The sequence below is a fragment of the Morone saxatilis genome, unplaced genomic scaffold (genome assembly GCF_004916995.1).
Source record: "Morone saxatilis isolate NCDOM2014 unplaced genomic scaffold, NCSU_SB_2.0 Contig14, whole genome shotgun sequence".
Classification (NCBI taxonomy): Eukaryota; Metazoa; Chordata; class Actinopteri; family Moronidae; genus Morone; species Morone saxatilis.
In genome coordinates, this window is record NW_023339696.1 from 11,727,697 (window position 1) to 11,752,550 (window position 24,854).

At 43.2% G+C, this 24,854-nt stretch overlaps 2 protein-coding genes across 4 annotated transcripts in view; one reads left to right on the forward strand and one right to left on the reverse strand.

Moving 5' to 3' along the window:
- The window catches only part of gprc5ba (G protein-coupled receptor, class C, group 5, member Ba), a 15,593-nt gene extending 5,137 nt beyond the window's left edge, over positions 1–10,456 (forward strand). Inside the window, exons 2-5 of one of the 3 annotated variants that reach the window (XM_035655126.1) lie at positions 775–835; positions 4,300–5,331; positions 5,547–5,668; positions 6,892–10,456. In XM_035655126.1, the coding sequence (XP_035511019.1) occupies positions 4,302–5,331; positions 5,547–5,668; positions 6,892–6,936 (1,197 nt within the window). In that variant the 5' untranslated portion in view covers positions 775–835; positions 4,300–4,301 and the 3' untranslated portion in view covers positions 6,937–10,456. Of the gene's footprint in view, positions 1–774; positions 836–2,935; positions 3,089–4,299; positions 5,332–5,546; positions 5,669–6,891 lie in introns of all 3 variants that reach the window. The other 2 variants (XM_035655125.1, XM_035655124.1) reach the window with 2 other exon arrangements.
- Positions 10,457–11,737: 1,281 nt separating this feature from the next.
- The window catches only part of iqck (IQ motif containing K), a 15,358-nt gene continuing 2,241 nt past the window's right edge, over positions 11,738–24,854 (reverse strand). The window contains 6 exon segments of the mRNA XM_035655127.1: positions 11,738–12,954; positions 12,956–12,969; positions 13,507–13,638; positions 17,873–17,984; positions 24,317–24,401; positions 24,605–24,682. Coding sequence (XP_035511020.1) covers positions 12,913–12,954; positions 12,956–12,969; positions 13,507–13,638; positions 17,873–17,984; positions 24,317–24,401; positions 24,605–24,682 — 463 coding nt within the window. The 3' untranslated portion in view covers positions 11,738–12,912.

Genomic DNA, 24,854 nt, shown 5'->3' on the forward strand with positions numbered 1-24,854 from the left:
GTGTGTGTGTGAAGTGCATCTTTCACAGCACATCTTCAAATGTAGCAGAGAGATGAGACCGCTTCGGCTGCTCTGGAGGAGAGGTGGCATTGAAATCCAACAAAATAGAGGATTTTAAATGGAGGGGAGGACAGAAATGGCTGACTGGAGCGTGAGTGACAGAGAGAGAAACATGTCTAGAAAGATGGGAGGGAGGGGAGGATGAGACGGCGACAGCATCCTCAGTGCTGCACAAAGCGGAAGGCCAGGGGCTCTCTCTCTCTCTCTTTCTCTTTTCACATGATTCATATTAGTGAGAAGCAGGGAAGAGGACTCAAGTGTGTGGCATGTGTGCTGTAGGTGTGTGTTAATGTACTGTATGTCATGCGTGTTTGCATGAGCATGGGTGATTTTGCATGTGTGTGTGTGTGTGTGGCTACTTGCAGCCCTCTGTGTGCATCCTTCAGCTCTTTCAGCTCACCAGTCTGCCAAATCACACTCAAAAAGCAGCCAGAGCAACCATCTGTGCAAGAAGGGGGTGACTGAGTGAGGGTGAGTGATTGAAAAAGTGGTCACTCACTTGTGTCTGTGTCTCTTGTTGCGAGCGTGCACTCTGTCTCGACTGTGTGGTTTTTACAGGCTCTGTCATTAGGAAGTGACAAAAGAATGCGGTGAAGAAAGACAAAAAGTACAAAAAGAGAGAGAGAGGAGGGGCAGTCTGCTCGGCTTGTCGAGGATGAGTGAGCCTTTCTCTGTTTGTCTCTCTCGCTTTTTTGTTTTATTCCTGCCATTTAGAGATGGGGCGTAACCATGGTTATCACAACATGATGTTAGGAGAAAAGCACGAGTTTATCAGGTAGTGTGTGCCTCTTGTGCAGGTATGCATGTTAATGTAAGGTGTTTGTGTGTGTGTGCACTCAGCTCCAGCACTGTGTTTTTTTTTGTGTGTGTTTTGGTGACTCATCCCCTCTTTAAGCACTGATTGATGTTAATGTAGACCAATAATAACCAGCGGCTGTGAGGCGCTGCAACAAGGAGGGGAGGAGACGACAGGAAACGACAGGCTGAAATAACGGCAGGAAGCGAGGGAGCGAAGAATTTTAGTAATGAGGAGGCGTGAGGAAGAATTTGGAGGGTGTAAATCTCTGAAGGATACATGAAAGAGCTGTAAACAAATGAATATGCACAAACACACATATATATGCACACATGCATCTTTACGGCCCCCTGGGGTCTCACAGAAATAAATAATAATATTTCAGAAGTTGCAAACAACTGCTGCTTTAAAAATATCTTCTTTTAATGGATGTTAGGGCAGACACATCAAAAGCCTGCACATAAATGAAATGAAGGAAGAATGTAACCACTTGTTTTGGTAGATGAAAGTTCACTAATAACGTTAATTATGTTATTAATAACATGACCCCCTTTTGTGCAGAAGTACCTGTAGTTTGAAACAACTTCAACAAAAATATTATTAATAAGTTTACTGTCAATAGATCCTTTAAAGTAACGTTATGTAAGATTTGGTACTTGTACGATCTGGCATCCCAAAGTTGCAATACCACTGTAGTAAATATGGACAGCTGCACACATGCATTTTTGATGATTACATTACTTATGATCAAAACCTAGCAAGTCGCAAACTTTTCTAACTCAGCCAGACATCAAGCAAGGGCAACAACACAAGACACAGCAAGCCAGCCAACAGCAAGAAGGCCAGCTTGCTGTCTGTCTGCAGCCTCTTATTTCACAAAGCTCTCACCAACAACCTCAAAGCCAATCCGAGGTTTTACTTTTGTCTGGGGACTTCTCTTAACTTTTTCTCTTCTTCGCTTCCTCTGTTTGTCCTCTTTAGTCTCTTCGCCTCTGTCACTAGCTATGTCCATAGAAGCTGCTGAGCCTGCCTGCGGCTAAGCTAACTAGTGTAAGTTAACAGCAGCTGCATTTCATAGCAGTTACTTTACTAAAAAAACTCTGTACAAGCACTTAGAGTTGAGGGGGAAACCAGAAAAAAAAAGAATCTCCAGAAAATATGATCCAGTTTCACCAAAATCAGTGATATAGTTGGTGGTGTGTGCCTTACTGCTGTGTTACTGCAGAGTGGGAATGACAGTGACACCATCACCCTGTTACAACTAAGTGCTGTAGTCAAAATGACTTTAAGCTGTTATTTCAAGGTAGAAAAGTTACATAATGTTGCTGTAAAGTAAATGTGCCAATACAACCCCTCTAAAAAGTCCTGCATTCAAAATTACTCGTAAAAAGCATTAGGAAAATGTATTTGACTGTAACTATTATACTATATTATTCTACTTATATAGATAATTATGACTGATGCATTCATGTGTTCACTATTTTATATAGGGCAGCTATTATTTTCTATTATAGATTCATCTACTGATTATTTTGACGATTAAACAACTGGTTGTTTGATTTGTAATACTTAGTAGTGAGAAATGCCGTCACATTAACCAAGAGCACCAAGTGGCACCTTTAAAGTGCTTGTTTTATCCGACCAATAGTGGCACCTTAACATAATTCAGTTTAGTGTAATTTAAGACAAGAAAAGCAGTTTATCCTCAGATTGGAGAAGCTGGAACCATGAAATGTTTGCCAATTGTGCTCAAAGAATGAACTGAAATGATTTATTGGTTATAAAAACAATGTTTCAACTTCCTGGCGGTCAACCAATCATTTCACTTCTAAATCTTTTAGAAGTTTAATCTGTAAAAGTGCATAAATCTGTGAAATAAATGTAAGGGAATAAAAAGTCATTCAACATTTCGCTCTGACAAGTACCTCAGATTTGTGCTCACGTGCAACGAGACAAATCGTACAATCCAAATCAGGTCTACTCTGAGTAAATTTACTGCAGGTCCACCAGACTTCCTCCCACTTCTTCCCTGTTTACCTCAAGATAAAATAAAGTGTCTCTTTGTCTGCCCCACTTAAGCAACATGCTGGAAGGACTGTGTGTGACCTCTTGCCCGGGCTGGTGTGTATTTAAACCTACCACTCTCCCCTGACGGCCTGACCGTGTAACTCTCCTTGACTTACTGGCGTGGAGCGAGAATATGAAGCTGGGATATTCAGTGTCCTTTATGTGGTATGTAAATACTGTGGTACAGTCTATTTGTGGACACCAGGGAGATTTTTTATGTCAAAACTACAGCGGGACTGAAGTCCTACTGAAATAAACAATCCGAAGTGTACCTTCAAGCAGAGAGGCTTAAAAACAGCAGATTGTTTGACACATTAACGTATGAGCCAGCTTGGAAAGAATTTCTGAAAGCTTAGCAATGTAGGAGAGACAGTTGACGTTAACCTGGCAGGATGATGTGCTGTATCTGTGTGTGTGTGTGTGTGGTTTCGCGGTGGCTTTAAATACGCGTCATCCTCTAGTAAAACACACATCTTGTCAGGTGAAACGACAGCACTGCTCATCCAGCGAAGACCTCAGTGAAATGGAAGAATGTGTATTTGTGTGTGTCTGACAGTTGTGATGTATAAAGGAATAGGTAGACTGAGACAGCATTGATTTCTCACACTCACTGCTGTGTGTTTTTTCTTCTTCTCTGGGACACAAATGTATACGACTGTTGGTACTTGTGCTTGAGGCGCTCTGTATTTGTGTGCAGTGTATTATGCATTGTCTCACGCCTTGCTAGATGCCCTTAGATGCCTGATAGTGAGTAGAACTGCTTGTACGCACTACTTCCCTTCTGTGTATCTCTGTTTTTTTTCATTAAAATATGCATGATGCTGCAGCTTTCCTGTCAGTGCTCCGGGCACCCGGTTCACTGGACGAGACTGGACAAATACTACAAGTGAAACTCTCTTCAGAAGCATTGTAGTTGCTCTGACCGTACCTCTCTGTGAATGAACTGAAGGGAGTTTATCTGGGCTTTTCTGGGTTTGTAGGGTATTTTTCTGCCATGTGTATGTTTTGAGTTGTTTGTCACAAAATGAAACATTAAAGCCTTTTAAAAGGGTCAAAAAAGGGCAGGGCTATAGGCTACTATTAGTGAAACAGGATGTGTGTGTGCTTTTGTGTGTTTGGAAAGGCTTCAGTCATTCACCCTGCATGAACTACGGTCCTTTGTTTCCTCTATAAAACACAGCAGTGGCTGATTGTCTGTATTGTTACTCACAGGCGGATGATTACTGTGGGAATGACTGATTGCTCAACTGTGTAGCTTTCTAAACATTTATGACTATACCGACTCACTCTCTTTCTTGTTTCCTCTCCATTCCTTTGACTTTTCTCAATCTTTGCTCCTTCATCTCTCTCTGTCTTCTGGTCTGTTGATCTCTCAGAGATGGCGTTCCTCCCGGTCCTCCTCCTGCTGCTGCTGGCTGTTGCTCATCGTGCCACTAGTCAAATCTCGGAGGACTCTGAGGCTCTTCCAAGAGGCTGTGGCTGGGGCCTTGTGCGCCCCTACACCCTCCTCTGTGACCTGGACTCCATATGGGGTGTGGCTGTCGAGTCGGTGGCTGCTGGTGGGGCGCTGACTGCCATCTTACTAGCCCTAGTCCTGCTGTGCCGTTTACACCATATCAGTGAGGCTGAGAAGCGCAGCGGTGTGGGACCCATCCTCCTGCTGCTACTGGGCATCCTTGGCTTGTTCGGTCTGAGCTTTGCTTACCTGATCGAGCAGGATGAGTCTTTATGTTTGCTTCGCAGAGCCCTGTGGGGTCTACTGTTTGCAGTCTGCTTCTCCTGCTTGCTGGTGCAGGGCGTCCGCCTGCGTAGGCTTGGTCGCGAGCGCCGGAGCCCTGGAGGCTGCGCCCTAACAGGCCTTGCACTGGGTTTAAGTGCTGTGCAGGGCATCATCGCCGCTGAGTGGCTTCTTCTGACCGTGCTGAGGGAGGGGCGAGCTGCCTGTCAGTACCTGCCACTGGACTTCTCACTAGCCTGCAGCTACGTGCTAGCCCTACTACTAGCCGCGCTGACTGCCGCCTCCCTGGCCCTGTGTGGGAAGACACGTCAGTGGCGCTGCAATGCCGTGTGGCTGCTGGTGACCTGCCTGCTGTCGCTGCTGCTGTGGGTGGCCTGGGTGGGCTTCTATCTGTACGGCAATGCCTGGTTGGGGAGGTCCCCGGACTGGAATGACCCAGCACTGGCCATTGCTTTAGTGGCTCAGGGCTGGCTGCTCCTGATCTTCCATGCCATTCCTGAATCCCACATCTGCCTGAGACCCCCTCCACAGCCAACTGCCCCGGATTACTTTGACACCTCCCAGAACTCGACACGCATGAGGGAGACCAGCTTCGACGAAGACATCCCTCTCTCTCATAGGCAGTTTGTGGAGAACCAGGGCTACGGATACAACGATGAGAACACTGCAGGTACAGTACAACCCAATATTTTACAGCAGACAGACGTAATATGTGCGGACAGGCTGTAGGTGGAATGTAGGCCAAAGTGAGTAATAGAACACCAGGAAATATGCATGCGTGGCTAGAAATAAGTACAGGAGGAAATTTCTGTGGTGCAGGATTACATAGCAAGTGTTTCTTCCTTTAAGAGAGACGGTGAGTAATCTCTGCCTATTTCATGCCAGGCTTGAGGAGCGGTAGCGGTGCTGGACAACATAACAGTAACACCGGGGCCAGGCCCAGCGCTCCTTTCCGCAGCAACGTCTACCAGCCCACCGAAATGACCATGATCCTGAACGGGGGAGCGGTGAGTACATCCGCCCAGTCACAGGTACACGCCGCTTACACGCCGCTCTCTCATTCTACCACGCCGACAAGACTGCATGCACATTTGTGCGTTCCAGACCGTACGTCATTGCACAAGAATGAGGGAGAGGTGTGAGTGTGTGTGCATTATCAGTTGTGGGTGCATGGTCACGTGCCTGTGCGTGTTGTATTTTGTGGGCACATGCATGGATGGGTTTGTCACAAATGGTCACTCATCTGACATTGATTTGTGTATGGGTGAGTGTGAGAGAGTTTCCATGTGCTCCTGTGTGTGTAAATAAGCCGCGGTGCTTTCTGTCCACTGAGTGATGCGACTGTCTTCCGGCCTGTCACCCCCTTCATTATGCAGGATGAATGGGCACTCTGCCTGGCACAGGTGAACTTGTTTCCAGCCACTGTGTTATGAATTAAGCCCGCCACACAACAGCACAACACACCACCTCCAGACTGGAGGCTAAAACACTGAAGCACACACTTTACTGACTAAAAGATAATTTGCAGTCACTAGAGATTGCAGCTAGGCTGTCTGGCCAACACCAGCAGTTAGCTTAACGAAGCATAAAGAATGTAAATAGGGGAAACAGCTGACCTGGCTTTGTCCAAAGCTAACAAACATTTTAAATCTTGTTTGTCTGATCAAAAAAACTGAAGTGTACAGATGACAATCATGCATGTTGTAGGTGTTTATTGTTAGGACAGAGCCAGGCTAGCTGTTTCCCCTTGTTTCCAGTCTTTGTGCTAAGCTAAGCTAACAGCAGCTGGTGTGACATGAGAGTGGTATTGATTGGCAAAAACAGTCAGCTCAGTTCCCTAAATGATAAACTATTGCTTTACAGAGAATGGAGAGCATAAAGGAATTTAAAGTTGGGTTTAATGTGGGAAGGTCTGCTTCTGTCTTCTGGAAGTTTGTTCCCGCTTTGTAGAGCACAATAATTAAATGCTGCTACGCCATGGTTCACATCCAAATCTGGGACAGCTAGACAGCTACCAAATGACACAAGAGGGTTTTATTTTAAGTTAAGAGACAGTCAGAGATGTGTTTTGGAGGGATGTGACCACGGAGGGATTTGTAGACAAGAATGAGTATAAATTATAAATGGGACGTCTGCAGCTACTGTATGCGTGTGTGTAAAGATGCATGCGTGAAAATGTGACGCTGTCCAGTTCCTTTATCATTTACCATCTTCATTTTCCTTTCTACAGGTGCCCTCTGCCCCTCCAACCTACACGGGGAGGCAGCTGTGGTGAGTGAGAGGATTGGAAAGAAGATGTGTGGTAGAAAATGAAGAGAAGAAGAAGATGGAGAGGATGGAGAGAGTGATGAGGGAGGGAGGGGCCCGGAACAAGGGGCCCATCTGGTTGAATTGGACTGTGGACTGCCAACAGGACCCTTTTCACTCTGTGTACAGACTTAAACACTGACTGTGTGCCAATCAACTATTGTATGAGTGTGTGTGAGACTGAGAGAAAGTAGGGTATGGAGGACAGAGCTAAAGCTCTTCTAGCACACAAATCTCTATAGAAGGGTTGAAAAAACTCAACCAGCAAGTAGGAAAACAAACACACGCTGACTCAGATCTGAAAATATCAACATGCAGTATATTTTTCTTTTTTGTTTCATTTGCTCCCCTGAGACTACAGCACTGTAAGCATCCTTGAAAACTGTGAAATCTATTGCTTTTTCCTGCTCTCTCTCTTTCCTGTCAGTCAGGATGTCTTTTCTGCTGCTCCTCACAATGCTGGCGCTCAAGTGGAAAACATTTGGCTCTGTCCTCCATCCATCCACAGCGTAGGTGAAAGACAGAGCACATGGGCAACTGTACAGCTCGAGCACCGCCCTCTTAAAAAGAATCCAGCCTCTGTGGGTGTGTATGTAGAGTATATGAGAGGGAAGAAAAAGTGTGTGTGTGTGTGTGTGTGTATTCCCTACACCTCAACTCTGCCACTCCGACAAACCTACCCTCTCCAGACTGTTACCCCTCGGCTTCACCCGTGAACACGTCCTCCTTCCTCCCTCTCCATCTCTGTTGCCTGGTTTGCATTTCTCTGCACCGTCTGTGAATATAACACATAACTCTTCTCACCTTGCCCCATCCTCCCAACTGCATGGACACTTGGCAAAATGTGAAACAAACTGTGAAGCCTGAACTGCGGCCGGAAAAGACGTTCCCGGTGATCGCACACGCAACAAAAGCAGCCTGAGCAGAGGGATCACAAGCTGCTAATGAACTGCTGTTATACACACACACACACACACACACACACACACATATATATATATATATGATTGCATAGAGTGGATTCTGATTGGACGAGGAGGGTGTCAGTCATCAGCAGGGAAGCACCGCTTCATGAATCTAGGTCAGACTACTGTGTGCTGCTCTCCCACATCTCCGGTGGCCACTGGCGGTTTGAACCAGCCAGGAGAAACTGTCACTTTATATCAGCAGGAAACGGAGCGAGGAAATGAAATGGTCTCCTGTTCTTAGTTCCTCTATCTGTGTTTTACGTGTGCGTACGTGAGTGTTGTGATTTTATGAGTGTTGGGAGTTGAATTCAAAATCAAGGTTGCTTTCTGGTGCTAAATATCCCTCCACATGGCTTCCCAGTGAGGCACAGAACCACAGGAACAACACTGATGCAGATCAAACTGTGAGTGACAGACTATATATAGAGCTGTGTGTGCTGGTGTGTGGAGATATCCTAGAGCCTCAGAAGGATCGGATTTACAGTGCAAGGTAGAAAGAGAAAGATCAAATGGATAGGAAGAGCGAGGAGGAAGGAGATAGCGAGAGGCGGTCCGAGGGGAGTGTATGCGACAGTGTAATCCCTGTGACTCCCCTTCAGTCAGCCCGATCTGTGTGAGAAAATGGCTCCCCGTCTGTGTGTTTGTTTGTGTGTGTGTGTGTTTGTGTGGCTGATGTGGGGGCGGCCCATGCTGCTCTGCTCTATGTGGTTGTCTTCTTCATTTGGTGAAGCATCTCTCCCTCCTCCTCCTCCTCTTCATCATCCTACTCCTGTCTCTGTGTGGTGTGCTATAGCTCAAGTCTCCGTGCCAAGAAGGACTCTTGTTTCACCGGAGTCTCCGTTTCACGCCCTTTCCCTTCATCGTGACACCAGCTCTCTCTCTCTCTTCACCCGAGAAGCTGTGTACATAGTAGTGCTGTAAAGCTTTGCTTGCTTTACTGTTTTTTTTTAACTGTAGGCTGAGTTTAGACACCAGTGTCATATGACTGACTACTGCAAATTGTTTTTATCTGAGGATTGTTTTTTTTAACTGGTTTGCTTTGTGTTCATACATTTGCTTGTTGTCGCATTATGATTTGATTTTTCTCTTGCTGGTGTCTTTTTATTTTCTAAACTAGCATTTTGGAACTGTTTTGCCAACACTAGATATGCTTTTATTATTATTTTTTGTTTGATTAATGTTCAAGGAAATTATAAGAGTTGTCATTTATAGGGATTCATTCAGTTGTACCTCCTGCACTCCACTCTTTGCTGTAACAGTTACGGGGATACAAACATTATTATTTTTTTCACAAAAATGACAATGGCTGTGAATAACTTTTGGCACTTCATGCAGTAAACAATAATCAATCTGTGATACTTTAGGAATAATTATAAAAAACTGAGCAGGTAGGGCTAAAAAAACCCAAACTTTAAGCCCACCAACAGTTATTTAGTTGACCCCCTGGTCTTATAGAAACCCTTGACTAAGAAAAGAATAAAGGTCAACCCTTAACTGCTGTTATTATGTTTATGTCTTACCCACTGGCTATTCTAAAATAAGACTGGTACCAGCAGGCCAGCTCCATGCCCAAAGAGAGCGTGTCCTGCTATGTCAGGCTCTGTTTGGGCCTGATCAGAAACAGGCTGTGGGACCCAAATCTGTGCATCGTAGCCCACGAAGAAGAACTGTCCTCAGGGTTTTGGATGGTCAACAGTAACGTAACAAAGTCCTGTGAGTCTCAGCACTCAGAGCGGAGGGGGGAGGTTTCAGTTCTTGTGATGAATTCACTCAATGTGGAACACAAAAAAAAAAGAATAATAACATGTGACTTTGTAGATTTTGCACTTGTCGACTACCTATCTGTGCATGCTTATCACCATTTCTACATGTAAGACCTTTCTCAGACGTACTTTTGAATACTATCTCTATTTATGTAAGGGTCATGTGACAGCAATCATAATTTCAGTGTATATCAGATGACACACTTAATGTCTGTGTTTTCTTAAACACAAAAGAGAGCTGGCTCTTGAGAAGCAAAGAGATTAAAGTCAGGGGGGGGGGAATGGTCCAAAATAGTAAGAGTCCCCAAAAAGGAACACAATGCCATCATCACTGGACCTAACAATAACTTTCCTCTGTTAGTTTGAAGTCTGGAGAGGAAAAAAAAGAGAAATCTTCTGACTGATATTGTCTCTGTGTTTAAAATCAAATAGACTGTGGTGAAATTTGCACAAAACCTCTATATGTTAAGTTTGTCATCCCTGGGCAGCCCACTGAACACCCTTCCTCCTTGGGTTTGACATGTCCTTGCCTGTCCTCTCCTGATTTGTCTTGCCTTCAGACTGTTCCAGCGGGGCAGCTGACAGGGGTGATATTGGTTTTCACAGCTGTGACTGTGCAGTGACGCAGCATGCCTATGTATAGAACTTTATTCCCCTGATTAGAAAAAGAAAAAAACAGTTAACTCTCTTGTTTCTGTAACTGAATCAGGAAAAAAAAAAGTTCAATAAAGGTGTCATGTTTGTAGTTAACTTTTAATTGGATGTGGGTGTTTTTTTTCCCCGGTAGTGAAACGGTGACACGGATGATGATTGTGAAGATTGTCAACATCAGAGCCTGAGTGAGACTTGTTTTTTGAGACCAATGCCAAGATAGATATTTGAGTTTAAAAACCTGTTAGCTGATATTTGTTTTTGTTTTTAACAGAAACACAAAATATATACATTTTTTATAAGAATCTCTTTAACCAAGATGTAATGAGTGAAAATGTAGTTCTCTGTACTGGATAAACTTTGTAATGGAGACACTGTGTCTATTTATTGGCTGGATTTTAGTCAAAATCCTCATGAATTTCATCATAAAGCCTTTTTATATTTTGAAACAGACTTTATTGTTGAATCCTTAAAACATTTTAGTATATGTGCTATTTTACCAAGCGTTAGATGAAAAGATTGATACCACTTTTGGGTCTGATAAATATACCAAGAGCAGCCAGTTAGCTTAGCTTAGTACAAAGCAACAAGTGAGACAACCTGTACAAAAATGTTTTTGTAGGGATTAAACAAAAGAGATACCTGTGAATTAATGAGCTTTAGGGGTTCCGGTAGATAGATTTTATTACTTTTGGACAGAGGTCAACAAGCTGATTCCCCCAGACTTGTTTCCAGTCTTTATGCTAAGCTAAGCATAGCTTGCTCTCTGTAGCTTAATTTTTTTTAACAGTTTATGAAATGACATTGTGACACAGGTCGCTAATAGTGATGAAACTACAGGGAATTATCACTTAATTCAGCTTTAAGGAGTGTCTGCAACAGTTTTGTGTAAAAATAGCTCTAAAAACCTGGTTTAGCTGGTGAACATAGTGGAGCATTTAGCAGCTAAAGAGCCAGATATTCACCTCAGGAGTTGGTAGAGACCAAAAACGGAGCTAAAAAAGAGTGAATATTGGACTTACAGTCATGAGGTGACCAGAAACACAACTTCAAATAAACGATAATGTTGCTCTATAACTCAGAAAGTTCAACATATCAATTTAAAGTTCATATATCAATGTTGCCAGTGGGGAAATAAAAAATCAGTTCTTGCCAGGTTTGCTGTTCGACAGGTTTTTATGAAACACACACCAAAATATATGATTTATTTAGGAATCAAACTGTATGTTTTCCCTTCAATGCTGAAGGTCATGTAGCAGTTCTAGTGTCTGTTTACATCAAAGACCATGGTGTTAGTGTAATACTCAGTGTCTTCCTAGCTCATACAGAAATATATGCTCTAAACTCTCTGTGTGTAAACACAGTTGTATTCTACACTTCCACCTTCAGCGTAGAATCACAGCCCAGAACCAGTTGTTTTCTGGCTTCGCTCTGACAGCCTGGTGCCCACTCCCTCCGTCTGCTGAGTGATCCAGTTTCAGTCAGGCCCAGCGCTGCCAGACTCTGTGGAGCTGGCTGCACTATCAGATGTCTCCAGAATGAAATGGGCTGTTTTATCACCTCACCCAATGGCAGCTGTCTCCCAGGCATCCACATACCTGCAAAGGGAGATACATGACCCTCTTCATGCCTCACTGTGAGGCGGTGTGCATCAGTGACTGGGATGGTCAGGAAAGCCGTCCATCACGAGACCGCCGCCTCGCTGCTCTGCAGAGACAGTGGTGGGGGGAAACCAGAAGTATACTCTCAGGTACGCAGGGTTCAAGGAGCGATGGAAAAACGGCAGGAGTGCACTTTGTTCTCTCAGTTTAATTGACACACAGTCTGGAGAAGACAGTTACAACCTGTCTTATAAGTTTGCATGAAGGAGAGTAAAGAACTGCAGAGTCAGTTAAGCAGCTGAACTTTCTATGGGTGATATGACATTTAAGTTGATGTTTAATCACTACCAGGTGCAAAAAAAAGACAGCTGAAGGTGCTGGATTCAGCAGGGTCAAAATGCAAAATGTCTGAGCTTTAGGTACATAAAGCAAACTGAAACCATATAAGGAAAATATTCTACATTTGCTGTCATGTGGGAATCCTCAACAATAATATACAATATGTACAAAGTACATTCAAAGATGAAAATATTAGGCAAGGATGCCATCATACAGAAAACATTTTTTTTTGATAGTGAGAATTTATTGTGATGTTGGTGTTTTATGTCTTGATGAGACCAAGCTTCAAACCATCACACAACCTTTCTATCCTAACAAACAAGTTTGCAGACTAAATGTTTATTTTTCCCCTCTTTGACATTAAGCAGCTTTTCCATAAAATACACATGCTAATGTTTAAAATATTAGCGTATAATGTCAAACTTTCCTTACTGCAGGTAACATTCAGTCCACATAATGCAGAATATATATAACAGGGTTAACATCCCTTGTAAAACAGTAAAATCTAAGGATAATATTGGAATTATACTCTTTTTCATTCTCCCTGACAGGATCATTTTCTTTTCTGATAAACAGGATAGAAAGTGTTGCTCTGCACGCTGAGTCACCTTTCACTCTGGCCTCAGTTCCTGTCTTGAATGGAAATGCTATAACCTCTTTTGTGGAGTGATATGTATTGCTAAGGAAAAAGGAAATGGCAATGCAAGGAAACACAATTTGGTTATCTTCCAGTGAGCCATCAGCTAGAGGTGCTGAGAGGAAATATTACGTCTGTTACAAGAGGTAGTATAATATGTGAACCGTGCTAATATGCTGTTCATTTGTTGCATGAGACTCATGAAGGGAGGTGATCAATCAAAAACGCAATAAAAGTAATCAACTAATTAGACATGGATCTCAGACCATAAATCCCTGCCTGGCCATATCCAATTGGTTACAGGCGTTTTTAATGGTTGTTTGACTGATCACTTTGGTCAGTCTGACATCAACCTAACAGAGTTTAATAGCCTTTAAACAACAGGGAAACCTTGCACACAGCTAATGATTTCAGTTAGCAGTAGCACCGTTTAGCTCAGGTGTTTAGATCCTAGTAAAGACGGAGACACTGCACCCAGAGTTTTGTCACATGGCTCGGATACTGCCAAGAAATCAGTCATTGGTGACGGCATGGAGGCCATTTTCTCCCCGCTGTGCAGGCTGGGGGTCAGCCACTCGCTGCCCTCAGGGGTCATCTCGGGGGTGGGGGTGTGGACCACGGTGCTCTGGGGGGTGGGGGAAACAACCTGGATGGACACGTCGGAGTTGCCGGGCTGGGGGCTTTCTGGAAGATCTGACATGGCGGAGCCCACTGGAGACAAACAAAAGCTGCATCTTTAACAGGAACGGGTTCGTTGTTGTTTTAAGCAGACCGTGATGAATGTTCATCATTTAGAAGTGAGTGCAGCAGACCTCAACATTGAGTTTGGTTGTTTAAAAACACCATGGCACTTCCAAAAACAGAAAAAAGATTAAAAGCTCACAAAATTGTCAAACAGATCTTTAAATGTTTTACAAAAAAAATGCCTACAAGGGTTTTTATTGTCAGATATTGCAGACTTATCTCTCTGTTTCTAGCACAAATGTTGCAATGAGAAATTAGCTCCCCCTTTATTTCTGTAAAACAAAGACATATCTAATTATAATGTGAGCGTCCTGTTTTTGGTAGTAGTAAGTACATTAATCTGGTGTTTAAATGCCCAATTACTTTCTTAAACAGTAAAATATTAGTAGAGTTGTGCTATTGAGAGTTGATCGGAAACAATCTTTTAATAAAGCCTGGGTTAAAAAAACACCATGATTCAGCCAGTTACTGACACTTTCTCTCTTTGACCACTGCAAGGTTATTGTGGTGGCCTTTTGTTATCGGCCAGGAAAAGGCAATGGCTTTAACTTTATGGAAGTGAAGCTATGATGAATAGACTGCTATATTTGGCCATTTATTCCACAACAAGAGCAACAGATGGATCGTAAATGACGGCAGTGAAAGTTGTTTTGCTTTATTTACACTCTAACGACTGTAACTGTGGTTTTGAAAAGCGCTAATTACTGTTTTTTTTGTGCTATTTGAGTTGCATGTAGATACCATCTGTAGCATCGACATCTGCACCGATGCTGCTCCTTAGTACCTTTTTATCATCTAAAAAATAATTTCTTTGTTTCACACACCATGACACTGATACTGATCATGTACCTTTCATAATGTGCCATTTATAAACATGGTGTGGAGGATCTTTATAATAAATAATGGAAATAAAACTGCAGAATGAATGAATTATTAACTGTAACCGACATTGCAAGATACAGAATTCATGTTCTGTCAACATAAATTGTTATTTTCTTACAAGCACTCTGACTTCTTACTATTACCATAAGGAGGAATAGTGTTCCTATAGGCTAACTAACTACTCTTGCTTTACGCTTGGATCGACGTCAGGCTGCAGTCAAGGACAGTCATGTGGTGATTCATGAGCTGTTGAGAGCTGCACCTGTCCAATGAGCCCTGACTTTTTGACCTTGATGTATTATGCTGTGTCTCTGGGTTACTTGGCTCTCTCCCCCCTTTTGTTTTACTCTCCATCTCTGACTAATTCTGATTTCAGACTGTGAAATGGCAGAAGAGGTATCGCATGCTGGTTTCCTCGGGTGAGATGAGATGAGTGCAGCTGTTGGATGGACTTAAAGAGCGTGTATACAGTAGGGAGAGGGAGGGGACTTCCCTAAATAATTCCTCTCTCTAACTCTCTCCTCTCTCTACCACAGTCCGAAACACGGGTCGTTTATCTGTCAGTGCTGGCGGGCAGCGCTTGCTTCATTACATCCAACACAACAAAAACAAGCAAACAAACTGCAACTTCAGCATCTCTTCCTCTCCCTCCCTGTCTGCCTCCAGATCACACATCTCTGGTTCTCTCCAAGTCTTTCATTTCACATTCTGTTGAAGCGGTCAGAAAATGGCTTCCACTCAGGACAGTCTGGGCAGACTGTCTTAAACACTCACGCACACATCCCCAGGCACCCCCCCTTCCCCACTATAATGTTAGGTCAGCAGTAGTGGTGCAGCAGCAGTAGCAGTAGTTAGCAGCAGCAGCAGCAGCACAGTGTGGCTGTGGAAGAATGTCCGTCGGTGGCAGTGAGCGCTTTTGTTGTGTGGAATGTGTCAGTGTGGAAGAAACCTGTGTTTATGATGGTGTCATTGTTTGTGAGCCACACGATGCCCAGCTTAGTGTGCAAGTGTGTGTGTGTGTTTGTCATCATGTATATGCACACTCATTTAAAGCGCCAATGATCAAAATTTTTGGATGGATGGGTCACATGACTGGATTGTGAAAGGGATCACTCAAAGCGGAAAAACTCCTGACTTTGCAGTTCAACTCAGTTCTACAGAGTTTTATAGCATCTTTCAGCTGTTTTGGTTTTCTGGCCACAACTTTACTACTTTGGTTCACTCTTACCGCTGTCATGTCGTCGTTTTTGGTCGGAGCAGGCAGCAATTTCTTTACCAAAAACGGCAGGTGGAAACAACCGCGAATGCTAAATGTTGCCCTGTAACTGCTGGATGTGTAAATAACAATTTGCTGACAAATTAAAAAGTGATAATCAGTCGTTGTTGTGTTCACAGACTGTTTCTGCTGTCTCCAAGTGGCTCACAAAATTAGTAATTGCAGGTTAAGCACTCAAGTTGTAGTGTAGTGGTTCCCATTACTTTTTAATGTTTCTTAATGGGATTTTTTAAATATTAATTCACTATAGACAAAACACAGTGGCTGTAGTCGATCCATAGCACATGGGAATCAATTTTTGATGTATTGTGTTTTCTTTTTCAATAGGTTCAGTTAAGTTTGTACTCTACCACCGCCTGGTGTGGCTGAACATGGACGTTTCAACCAATTATCCATTACTTTCAGGATACTCATTTTTAGTAATATCTATTTTGACTCTTCTGTCCACTTGCTAACTAGTTTTCATACAATTGCAACATGTGCTGGTACAATGTTACACCACATGCTAGCCGCTGCCCACAGTCCCGCAATGACATTGCTAATATGCTGTTGTTTAGCAGCACATCCACTTCCTCTCACTGTAGAAAATGAAGCCACTTTATCCCGGATACGGCCACTGTCATCTTACTCTTAAACCTCCTTTTTATAGCTTCGAATAACTAATTAGAACCAAACTTATGAGAAAAATTAACACTTGATCAGCGTGATCAGAACTACATGAAATGCCAGAAACCATCTATGAGGAAAATGTATTTGTACTTCAAATTTTTTAGTTTTGCCCATGTCCCATCTGGTAACATGGACGCAGCGGGTTTTATTACCGATCAGCCTCCAGGGGGCGATCAATATGTTTTGGCTCACTTTTAGGGGCGCTATCATGTGTTCAATCCTGAAATATGTTGATGTAAAGTAAGCACAAAAGACAAAGCACAGCTGAGGCTGATGGGAATGTTATTAGTTTTTCCATAAATCACAGTGTTGGACAAATTTATATTTTGATCTGATGGTGGCGCTAGAGGAAAGGTCAGGCTTCATCCTCTGGATACTTTATTTATGTGTTAAGACACTTCAGTCTGGACCAAAGTGGTGGACCGACGGACTACCATTGCCATCTTTTGAGCTAAAATGAAACCAATTTATAATCCTATTTGTGTTTTTATTTTCTTCCCTTTTTCAAATAAAATCAAAATTGATATTTTTTCAAATTAGCTGAACTTGGCCAGTCTTTTCATCTAACCTCTGGTAACTGCGTAGTTGCTGGGAATCACTTATACAGTGTACTACCGAGTGTTTGTGTTCAAGGGCAATGTGTCGTTACTCTCACTGAGCTCTAAAGCCAGTCCGTCACAGCGGACATGGGCCTGCATTCTCAGCTGCTCTGTGCTCAAACACACAAACACACACACACACACACATTCACTCAAAGGCCTAGACGCACTTTATAATTTTATACTTCTCTGCCCTCCTCCGTCTTCCCTCTGTATCTTCTCTCTTTCTTCACATGCATCCCCAGTCAGTCCCCATCCTCTGCTCTATCTCTCTGTCACACAAACACACCCTGAGCCCTGCGGACATTTTCTTTCTCTCCTTCACTCGCAATCTTCTCTCTCTTTCTCCTTACTCGCTCCCCCTGTCTTTTTCTCTGCCTCTGCCCTCATTCTCTCTCTCTGTGTCACTGCTCTCTGAATCCTCATCTCTCTGCTTTGACTTCAAAGCCTTGTTGGGATGAATACTGTATCTCTGTAGTCCATACGCATGTGTGTAATTGTGTGTGTGTGTGTGCTGGAGACTGCACAGTGCAGCTGATGATATATGTGCATGAGTATATCGGTGTGTATACTACTGTATGGGTTGACATCTATGCATTGTGGATTGTTTGTGTGAATGTTATCATGTTCTGGCATCTTGCCTCCCTATCAGCAGCTGTTGAAAATTCAAGATCAATGGTATTGTGTTGCCAGCGAGCCTGAGGGCTGGCATTCAGTGATACCATGTGAGGGTGTGTGTGTGTGTGTGTGTGTGTGTGTGTGCGTGCACTCTCACCTCGGCTCTCTTGTTGGGCCCAGAAGTGCTCGATAGTTTTGGCAATGTCACGGTTCTCTCTCAGTTCTTTCTGCCATTGGCGCAGCTCCTGCACATCTGGCCGTGCCCTGGTCTATAACACACAAGAACACGTGCGAAGGCAGCACATGTATACATTTACATTAGCAAACATCAATATCTTAATTAAGTTGAAGACTAATCAGCACAAGTAGGCTTATCTAAAGTGGCTCATTTAGAGAATCCAATATGTTTTTTAGTTCATTGTGTTTTATTGACGTCAACATTCACCACAAACTCCATACTCCATACTCTGCTAGGTCACATCTGTCCAGCTGCAAACGCTTACGCTCTAACTTCTCTCTTCTGTCAGTAATATATTTGTGTTTATATTAAGTGGTAAATTGACAAATCTTTTCACTTTTATTTGTTTATTCCACGGTCATGTTTATTCTTTAGACTGAAATTTCCCTGAGTTTGTGCAGCTGTAGTGTTGAAATGTTTTAATCTTGTTTTTTTTTCCATGAAAAATAACTGTCTAACTTTGTTTTCAAAGGTGCAGTATTATAAAGCTGTATTATTATTTGTATAGTTTTAACATGTGGTAAATTATGAAAATCAGCTTTAACTTAGAGGCTACACCTTTGCATAATGAACACATTGTGGCGTGTGTGCCTCAGTGCGTGTTATGTAAAAGTAGCACAGTACTGCAATGAGCTGTATTCTGAAATCAGAAAAAAACATAATTGTTGATAGTAATATATTATTAAAATGTATTACTGAGTGTGTTTGTGTATCCTATGTGTACCACTTGAGTTGGTGAGGAAATGGGTCAAATCTGTCTCTGAATCTACTCTCAGTCCAGTCTGTAGTTAGCATGAGTTATGCTTTTGTTCTTGGAGAAAACCCCTGTAGTTGTTATGTGTATTTGTGTGTGGGCTGCTGGCTTTCCTGAGAGATTACTAAACAGACTTGCTGTTTTAGATGAATAGAAAATGACCCTGAAGAGCTCACTCTCCCTTTTACTTCCTTATCTCCTCCTCCTCCTACTACTCTCCAACAAACTCCTTCCTTTTCTTTCTTCCATGGCCAGGTGTGCCTCCTCACGCTCAACCTCAGACACTATCTCTCTCTACCAACGCCTTGTTTCATCTCTCTCCTCTGTATTCTCTTCCACCTCTCCTCTCTCCAACCTTGTTTTCCTCTTACTCCTCCCTCTCCATTCGACCCCAACTTTCTCCCGAGTGCCTGCCTGAATGGCGACAATAGTGTTTCTATTAGCAGTGGGTATGAAAGTGGGCCTGTTATATAAGCCTGGCGATGGGTTGAGGAATGGGTAAGACAAGAGGGCTCCAATAGTTAATTTACCGGGTGTCAGAGTGCTGCAGCAGCCCTCCACTGATGGGAGCAAACCATAGAAATGGAAATGAGGGGTGAGGGTCAGGAGGGGTGGGGGTTGGAGTCTGTTTGCTCGCCATGGTTTGTGTGTGTCTGTGTCTGTGTGGCCATTTCTACTCTGTGCCACTTTCCATTGGTGTGCTGCGGAAACCTTATACCTGCCAGCCAATGCTAAATGAAAATTTTATATTCAACGTAGCTGTGACACACAAAGCCAGAAATCTCAGTTCTTGGAAAGCTTGCTTTTTGAATATACATGCAGGACGCTGACAGTTTGTGTGTGATAGCAAGAGACAAAGAGCTGGGTTTAGTGTGTGCGTGTGGGCATTTTGAAGCCTGTCCGGGTGCATCAGAACAGCTGATTAGCAGGGCTGCTGTATTGTTTTGACGGTGATTTGTATCTCTGTATTCTGCATGTGAGCACATATATATTTGAACTTACATACCATTTTAATTTTGAGCAGCAAATTATGTTTTTCTTCATCTATTCTTCCTCATTTTAATCATCAACTCACATTTGATAATACAGTATCTTGCTTGCTATAATCTTTAACGTCACACACGACAGTCAGTGTGCATGTGAGTCAGTCCTCTGTATATGCATGAAGGTTGGGAATACAGTGATTAGAAACATTTGTAAGACATTGCGAGGCTGCATGCATTCACAGGCATTACTTGGAATTCAAAAGCAAACACACACAAATTAAAAAAATCACACAAAAGCACAAAACGTGCAGCACGAGCAGAACCCCCTACACTCACCCACAGAAATGCATACAAACTCTGCTGCTATGCCCTCTTTCACACACACACTTCGATCCCACTGCACAGCCTTTCAAGCTGCCTTCCTTTTTGTGCAAAGCTGCCTGTGAGACTGAGTCCCTCTCCCATTCTCACACTCTGCAGCAGCACAATGGATTCTTTTTGGAGGAACTGGCTGCAGTCACATCACCAGCCTCGCTGACAGGCTGCATAAAGACACAGCCACCACAGCCTGCTCTGTCTACGCTTCACACTCCATCCGCCCACCGATCCATCATCTTTTTGTTGACCGACGCTTCCATCAAGGCTTAACCAGCTGAGCGACCTGTGATCTGATTCATGCCTTTGTAGACTCAGGCACAGCGAGTGGTCGCGCTACGGCCTTACTTCAAATAAAGGTAAATTGGATCTAAAATCCTCTGTAAATTTCAGATGATAGTGGATATCACAGGACTACCTGAGGAGGCCTTTCATGCTATGACCAGTTTGTGTCATTCTGGGACAGTGAGCCCCTACAGCCCCTCAGGGGGGTGGGGAAGTGAGGGCGAAGTAGGGCCATCGGCTACTGGATGTCCTGAGTGCCTGTGACATATTTTCTGCATGAGTGTCACTGCACGTGGCCCGCTGAGTTAACGCTGGACCTCAATTCAAACCATTCATCTATCGCTGCCCTTGGATCATTCAGCTGGAATCGCAGACCTAGTTCTGCTGTTGACTATACAGCTCTCTGGGTGTGTGTGCGAGTGTGTGTGAGAGATTATTTCAAACAGCTCTATTAGTTTATGTCAAGAAGAATACACTCAGTACTCCCAGTGTCCCACTTTAAGAAAATAAATGTGCCTGCTAGTCCAAGAAGACTTTCAAGAAGACATGTTGAAAGTGTAACAATATTTTTACATTTACATTACTTACCAAATGATGGCTTACTATTTATTGTGCATTGCATTGTTATTCTTAAAAAACAAAGCATCTACCAGAGAGTGAGAAAATCAACACAGTTTCCGCAAGATCTAAGACTTGTTAGACAATTTAAAAACCAGTCAGAATAAAACATATGAGCAGTTTTGGCACAGAAATGACTATAAAAATGACACAACTTAAGATTTTAAAGCCTTAGTTTGAAGGGGGGAAATATGCTTATTTGCTTTCTGTGTAGAGTTAGATTAGTAGACTGATACACTCTTGTGTGTAGTAGTTAGGCTCTGTCCGAAGGTAACAAAATCCACCTACCAGCACCTCTAACAAATGAACATGTTATATTTTGTTTGTTCAATCGACACAAAAGTGTAAAAAGGACAATTCAGTGTTATGTGGCGGACTATTTCTCGGTTGGGAGCGGTAACTACATGGCATCTTTGCGGGTTGCCTGGCAACTGCTCCAAACAGAGAAATAATCGGACACATAACATCCCATAAGACAGCAAGGAGAATTGTCATTTACACTGTTTTTTTGTACAGAGCCTGGCTAGCTGTTTCCCTCTCGTTGTGCTAGAATTTAGTGTACAGGGTTAGGCTGCACAAGGCTATGCTGCACAAGGCTATGCTGCACAGGACAATGCTGTGCCAGGAAAAGGCCGACCTCGCTGTGTGGACGCTTAATAAATCTGCGAATAGTGGACAGTGGAAATGATTATGATGAAAGCCTGCTTCTCTACTTGACCACAAACCCTAATACTGACAGCCTAATTGTAATGCCTATTTATTACACAGCAGCCACATTACTGCGACTCAGCTGACTAGGCCTGAGAGAGGCTGAGAAGTCTCAGCGTGTGTGTGTGCATGTACACATGTGTGCATTACAGCAGCAGGCATGGATGAATGGATTAGAGTTGCGCTAAGGCACACAGTCTAAAGAAGATTATGTAATATGTTTAGACCCATCAGCTCTTTATGTTTGTACACGAGGGAAAGAAGAGACAATCGCATTGTCTGGGTCATAGATATGAGTTAGTGTGTGTGCGTGTTTGCTGCGTGTACCATCTCTACCGCTGCTCTTCCTCAGTCCCTCAATATGTTTTGATGAGACGTATTAATAATGGAGGGATAAAGCTTCAATCTACAAAAATACTCTCCTTCCCTGCTTCCTGTTCTGGCTCTCGGTCTGTCTCTCTTTCTTGCAAACACACACACACACTCACACAAGTACACACACACCCTCTGCAGTCCGCGCTGCGTCAGGCAGGTTATATAACAGCAGAGGGTGTAAGAGTGAGGGGGAAAGAGGGGGTGTGGATGGGGTTGAAGAGAACAGGGTATAATGATAAAGGTAGAGGACTGCAATTTGGATCTAATGTATAGCAGGATAATTGTCATTGTCATGCTGATATCTATAATATTTAGAGAAGTATTTAAAAACTACATAGAAAACTATACTCATCACTGAGTCAAATGGTTTTTTTTGTGTGTTTTTCTATAGTGAAATCCCATAATCCTATTATACTCTTACAGTACAAGCCCTCAAAAATATTTAAGTACTTTAAAATCTCACACTAGTTCAGTTTATGGTGAAATATAGCTTGTTATTGTACACTTCGGTATTAAATCTGTGAGCCATGATATCTTGAAACTGTCTGAATACATTTATAATGGGAGACAGTTATTATTATTACATACAGTACGTACACATTCTCAGGCCGGCAGACTCAAATGAAGTTTTAAAGTGCTTCACAGCGGACTCTGTTTGTGCTGATGTCCTCGTCTCTGCTCTGCTGCCCACTGAACTGTTAACTGCTGTTTTTTCCCCAGCCAAGGTAACAGCAGCCGTGACACACTACAACGCCTGTCAGGACATTGCCTCAGTGCTAATACCCAAAATATCTCCACCCTGTGTAGCTTGAATAAGTCATGATCCTAAGAGGCCAACCCTCAACATCGGGCCCTGGTTGTTCTGCGTTCACAGCCTCCCTGTGCTTCTCAAGGGTTTCTAGCTTCCGCCTCTCTCCCTATTCTTACCCGCTACGGATGCTGCCAAGGCCGCAGTTCCCTCCATCTCGACTCATTTCTAATCCGAGGCCACTCTGCAACATCATCTTGCCTCTTTCCTCCCTTTTGTCATCCATCTGAAAATGTTCCCTAACACAGCCCGGGCGTCATCCTCCCAATCACTCACTACTGTCGCTCTGTCTCTTTCTGGCTGTGTTTCTCTCTTCCTCTAAATCCCTTGGGGGGCTGGGCTGCAGTGGCCCTACTGAACCTCTCTTAGATCAGAGTAGACACAGTGAGGAGGAGTGACAGGCAGCTGGCCCAATGCTGCCACCTCATGTGAGCAAAAGCCAATTTTGTTTGTTACAATTTCTTTGTTGTAACAAAAATAAAATAAAAAGGAAGTGTTGCCCCCTGCTGGTGCACACGTAGTCCAAACATTCAACCCATTTTTCATGCACACACACCCACAAATTCAAATGCATGTAAAAACATAGTTCAGTCAAACAGAATGTAATTGTTCATGACAGCACAGCTGTCAATGGTTTGTGCAGCAAGACTGAAGCTGAATCCTCCCACAAACACGAAGGAGAGGAAACATAATAAAATAAAAGCTTCTGGTGAGACAAACAAAAACATGACCCCCGCTTACATCCTCACACTATACAACACTGGGGTTATTTGTGTGTGAGTGCGGACAAATTGCTTTTGATTGCCTCTGGTAGTGTCTGTTTATGTCTATTTATATCAGAGTACAGAGCACTTCAGACCACAACGCCCACACAGGAAGGAATTAAATATCGGCATCACTGATGACATAATCAAGCTGCTGAATGAAACTGCGGTCCCTGTGGAAGGGGGGCTTTTCAGCGGGATGGGATTATACAACGAGATCGCACTGTGGGCCGATGCACACGCAGGAGGGCAACTATTGTATCTCAACAGACCCATACACCCAGGCAGAGGCTCACTGTGGTGTGGTGCGTTAATTGTAGGGTTCCTTCATGTTTCCTACTTCAAAATCCTATTTTATTCCACACTGTTACTTCCTAAATTAGTCTGAAAAGCTTGGGAGATGGAATTTAGATTTGGCAAGCCTGAATAGACCAGCCACGCACAGCTGAAGTAATATGCATCCATGATTAAGCAACATTTTTGCATTTTGTTCCAGACTTTTAATTGGACATTCCCCCAAGTTTCTTAGACTATAGAGTTCATATGTGTATTTTTCCATATTCCTTTAGGCTTTTCAGACCTGTGATCAATTTTCTTCCACTTCTTTCTCTCTGCGCTCCTTGTACTTAAGTATAGTTTTAAACAGAAAGCCTGCAAACATCGTTTTGCTTCTTATCATGAACAGTGTACCTTATATCCCCTCCAGAAAGCCTGGATGATAAGAGCAGCCTGATCCTCGCTCAGCAGCAGAAACAGAGGGAGGGGAGGCCTGGGACTGAAGATAGAGAGGGAAAACAAGGAGAGAAAACATGAGGGTGTGTCACCTCATCTAAATTTAAAAAAACAAACAGCATCTATCTGTGGGCAAGTTTGTGTATTGTCATGACTTAAATCTATTTTTTAAATAATTCTTCCTGTGAAATGAATGAATGAACAATGAATTTGCAGGTGACAGCGGCAGATTGAGGAGACACTCACTGCACGCTGAGCCAGTCTTTTACAAAAGGGATTTCCTGGAAGTTCACTGGCACTTGTCCTTGCCTGCAGGGGTTGTGGCTGAGGAAAAAAAACACACACAGCCCTCAGAAAATATAACATTTGAGAGAAGTGATGAGGTGAAGTAAGGTAAGATATATACAGAGAGAGTTGTGTGTGTGTGTGTGTGTGTGTGTGTGTGTGTGTGTGTGGGGTCTTACTTGTAAAGCCACTCAGTTAGAAAGTCACATGG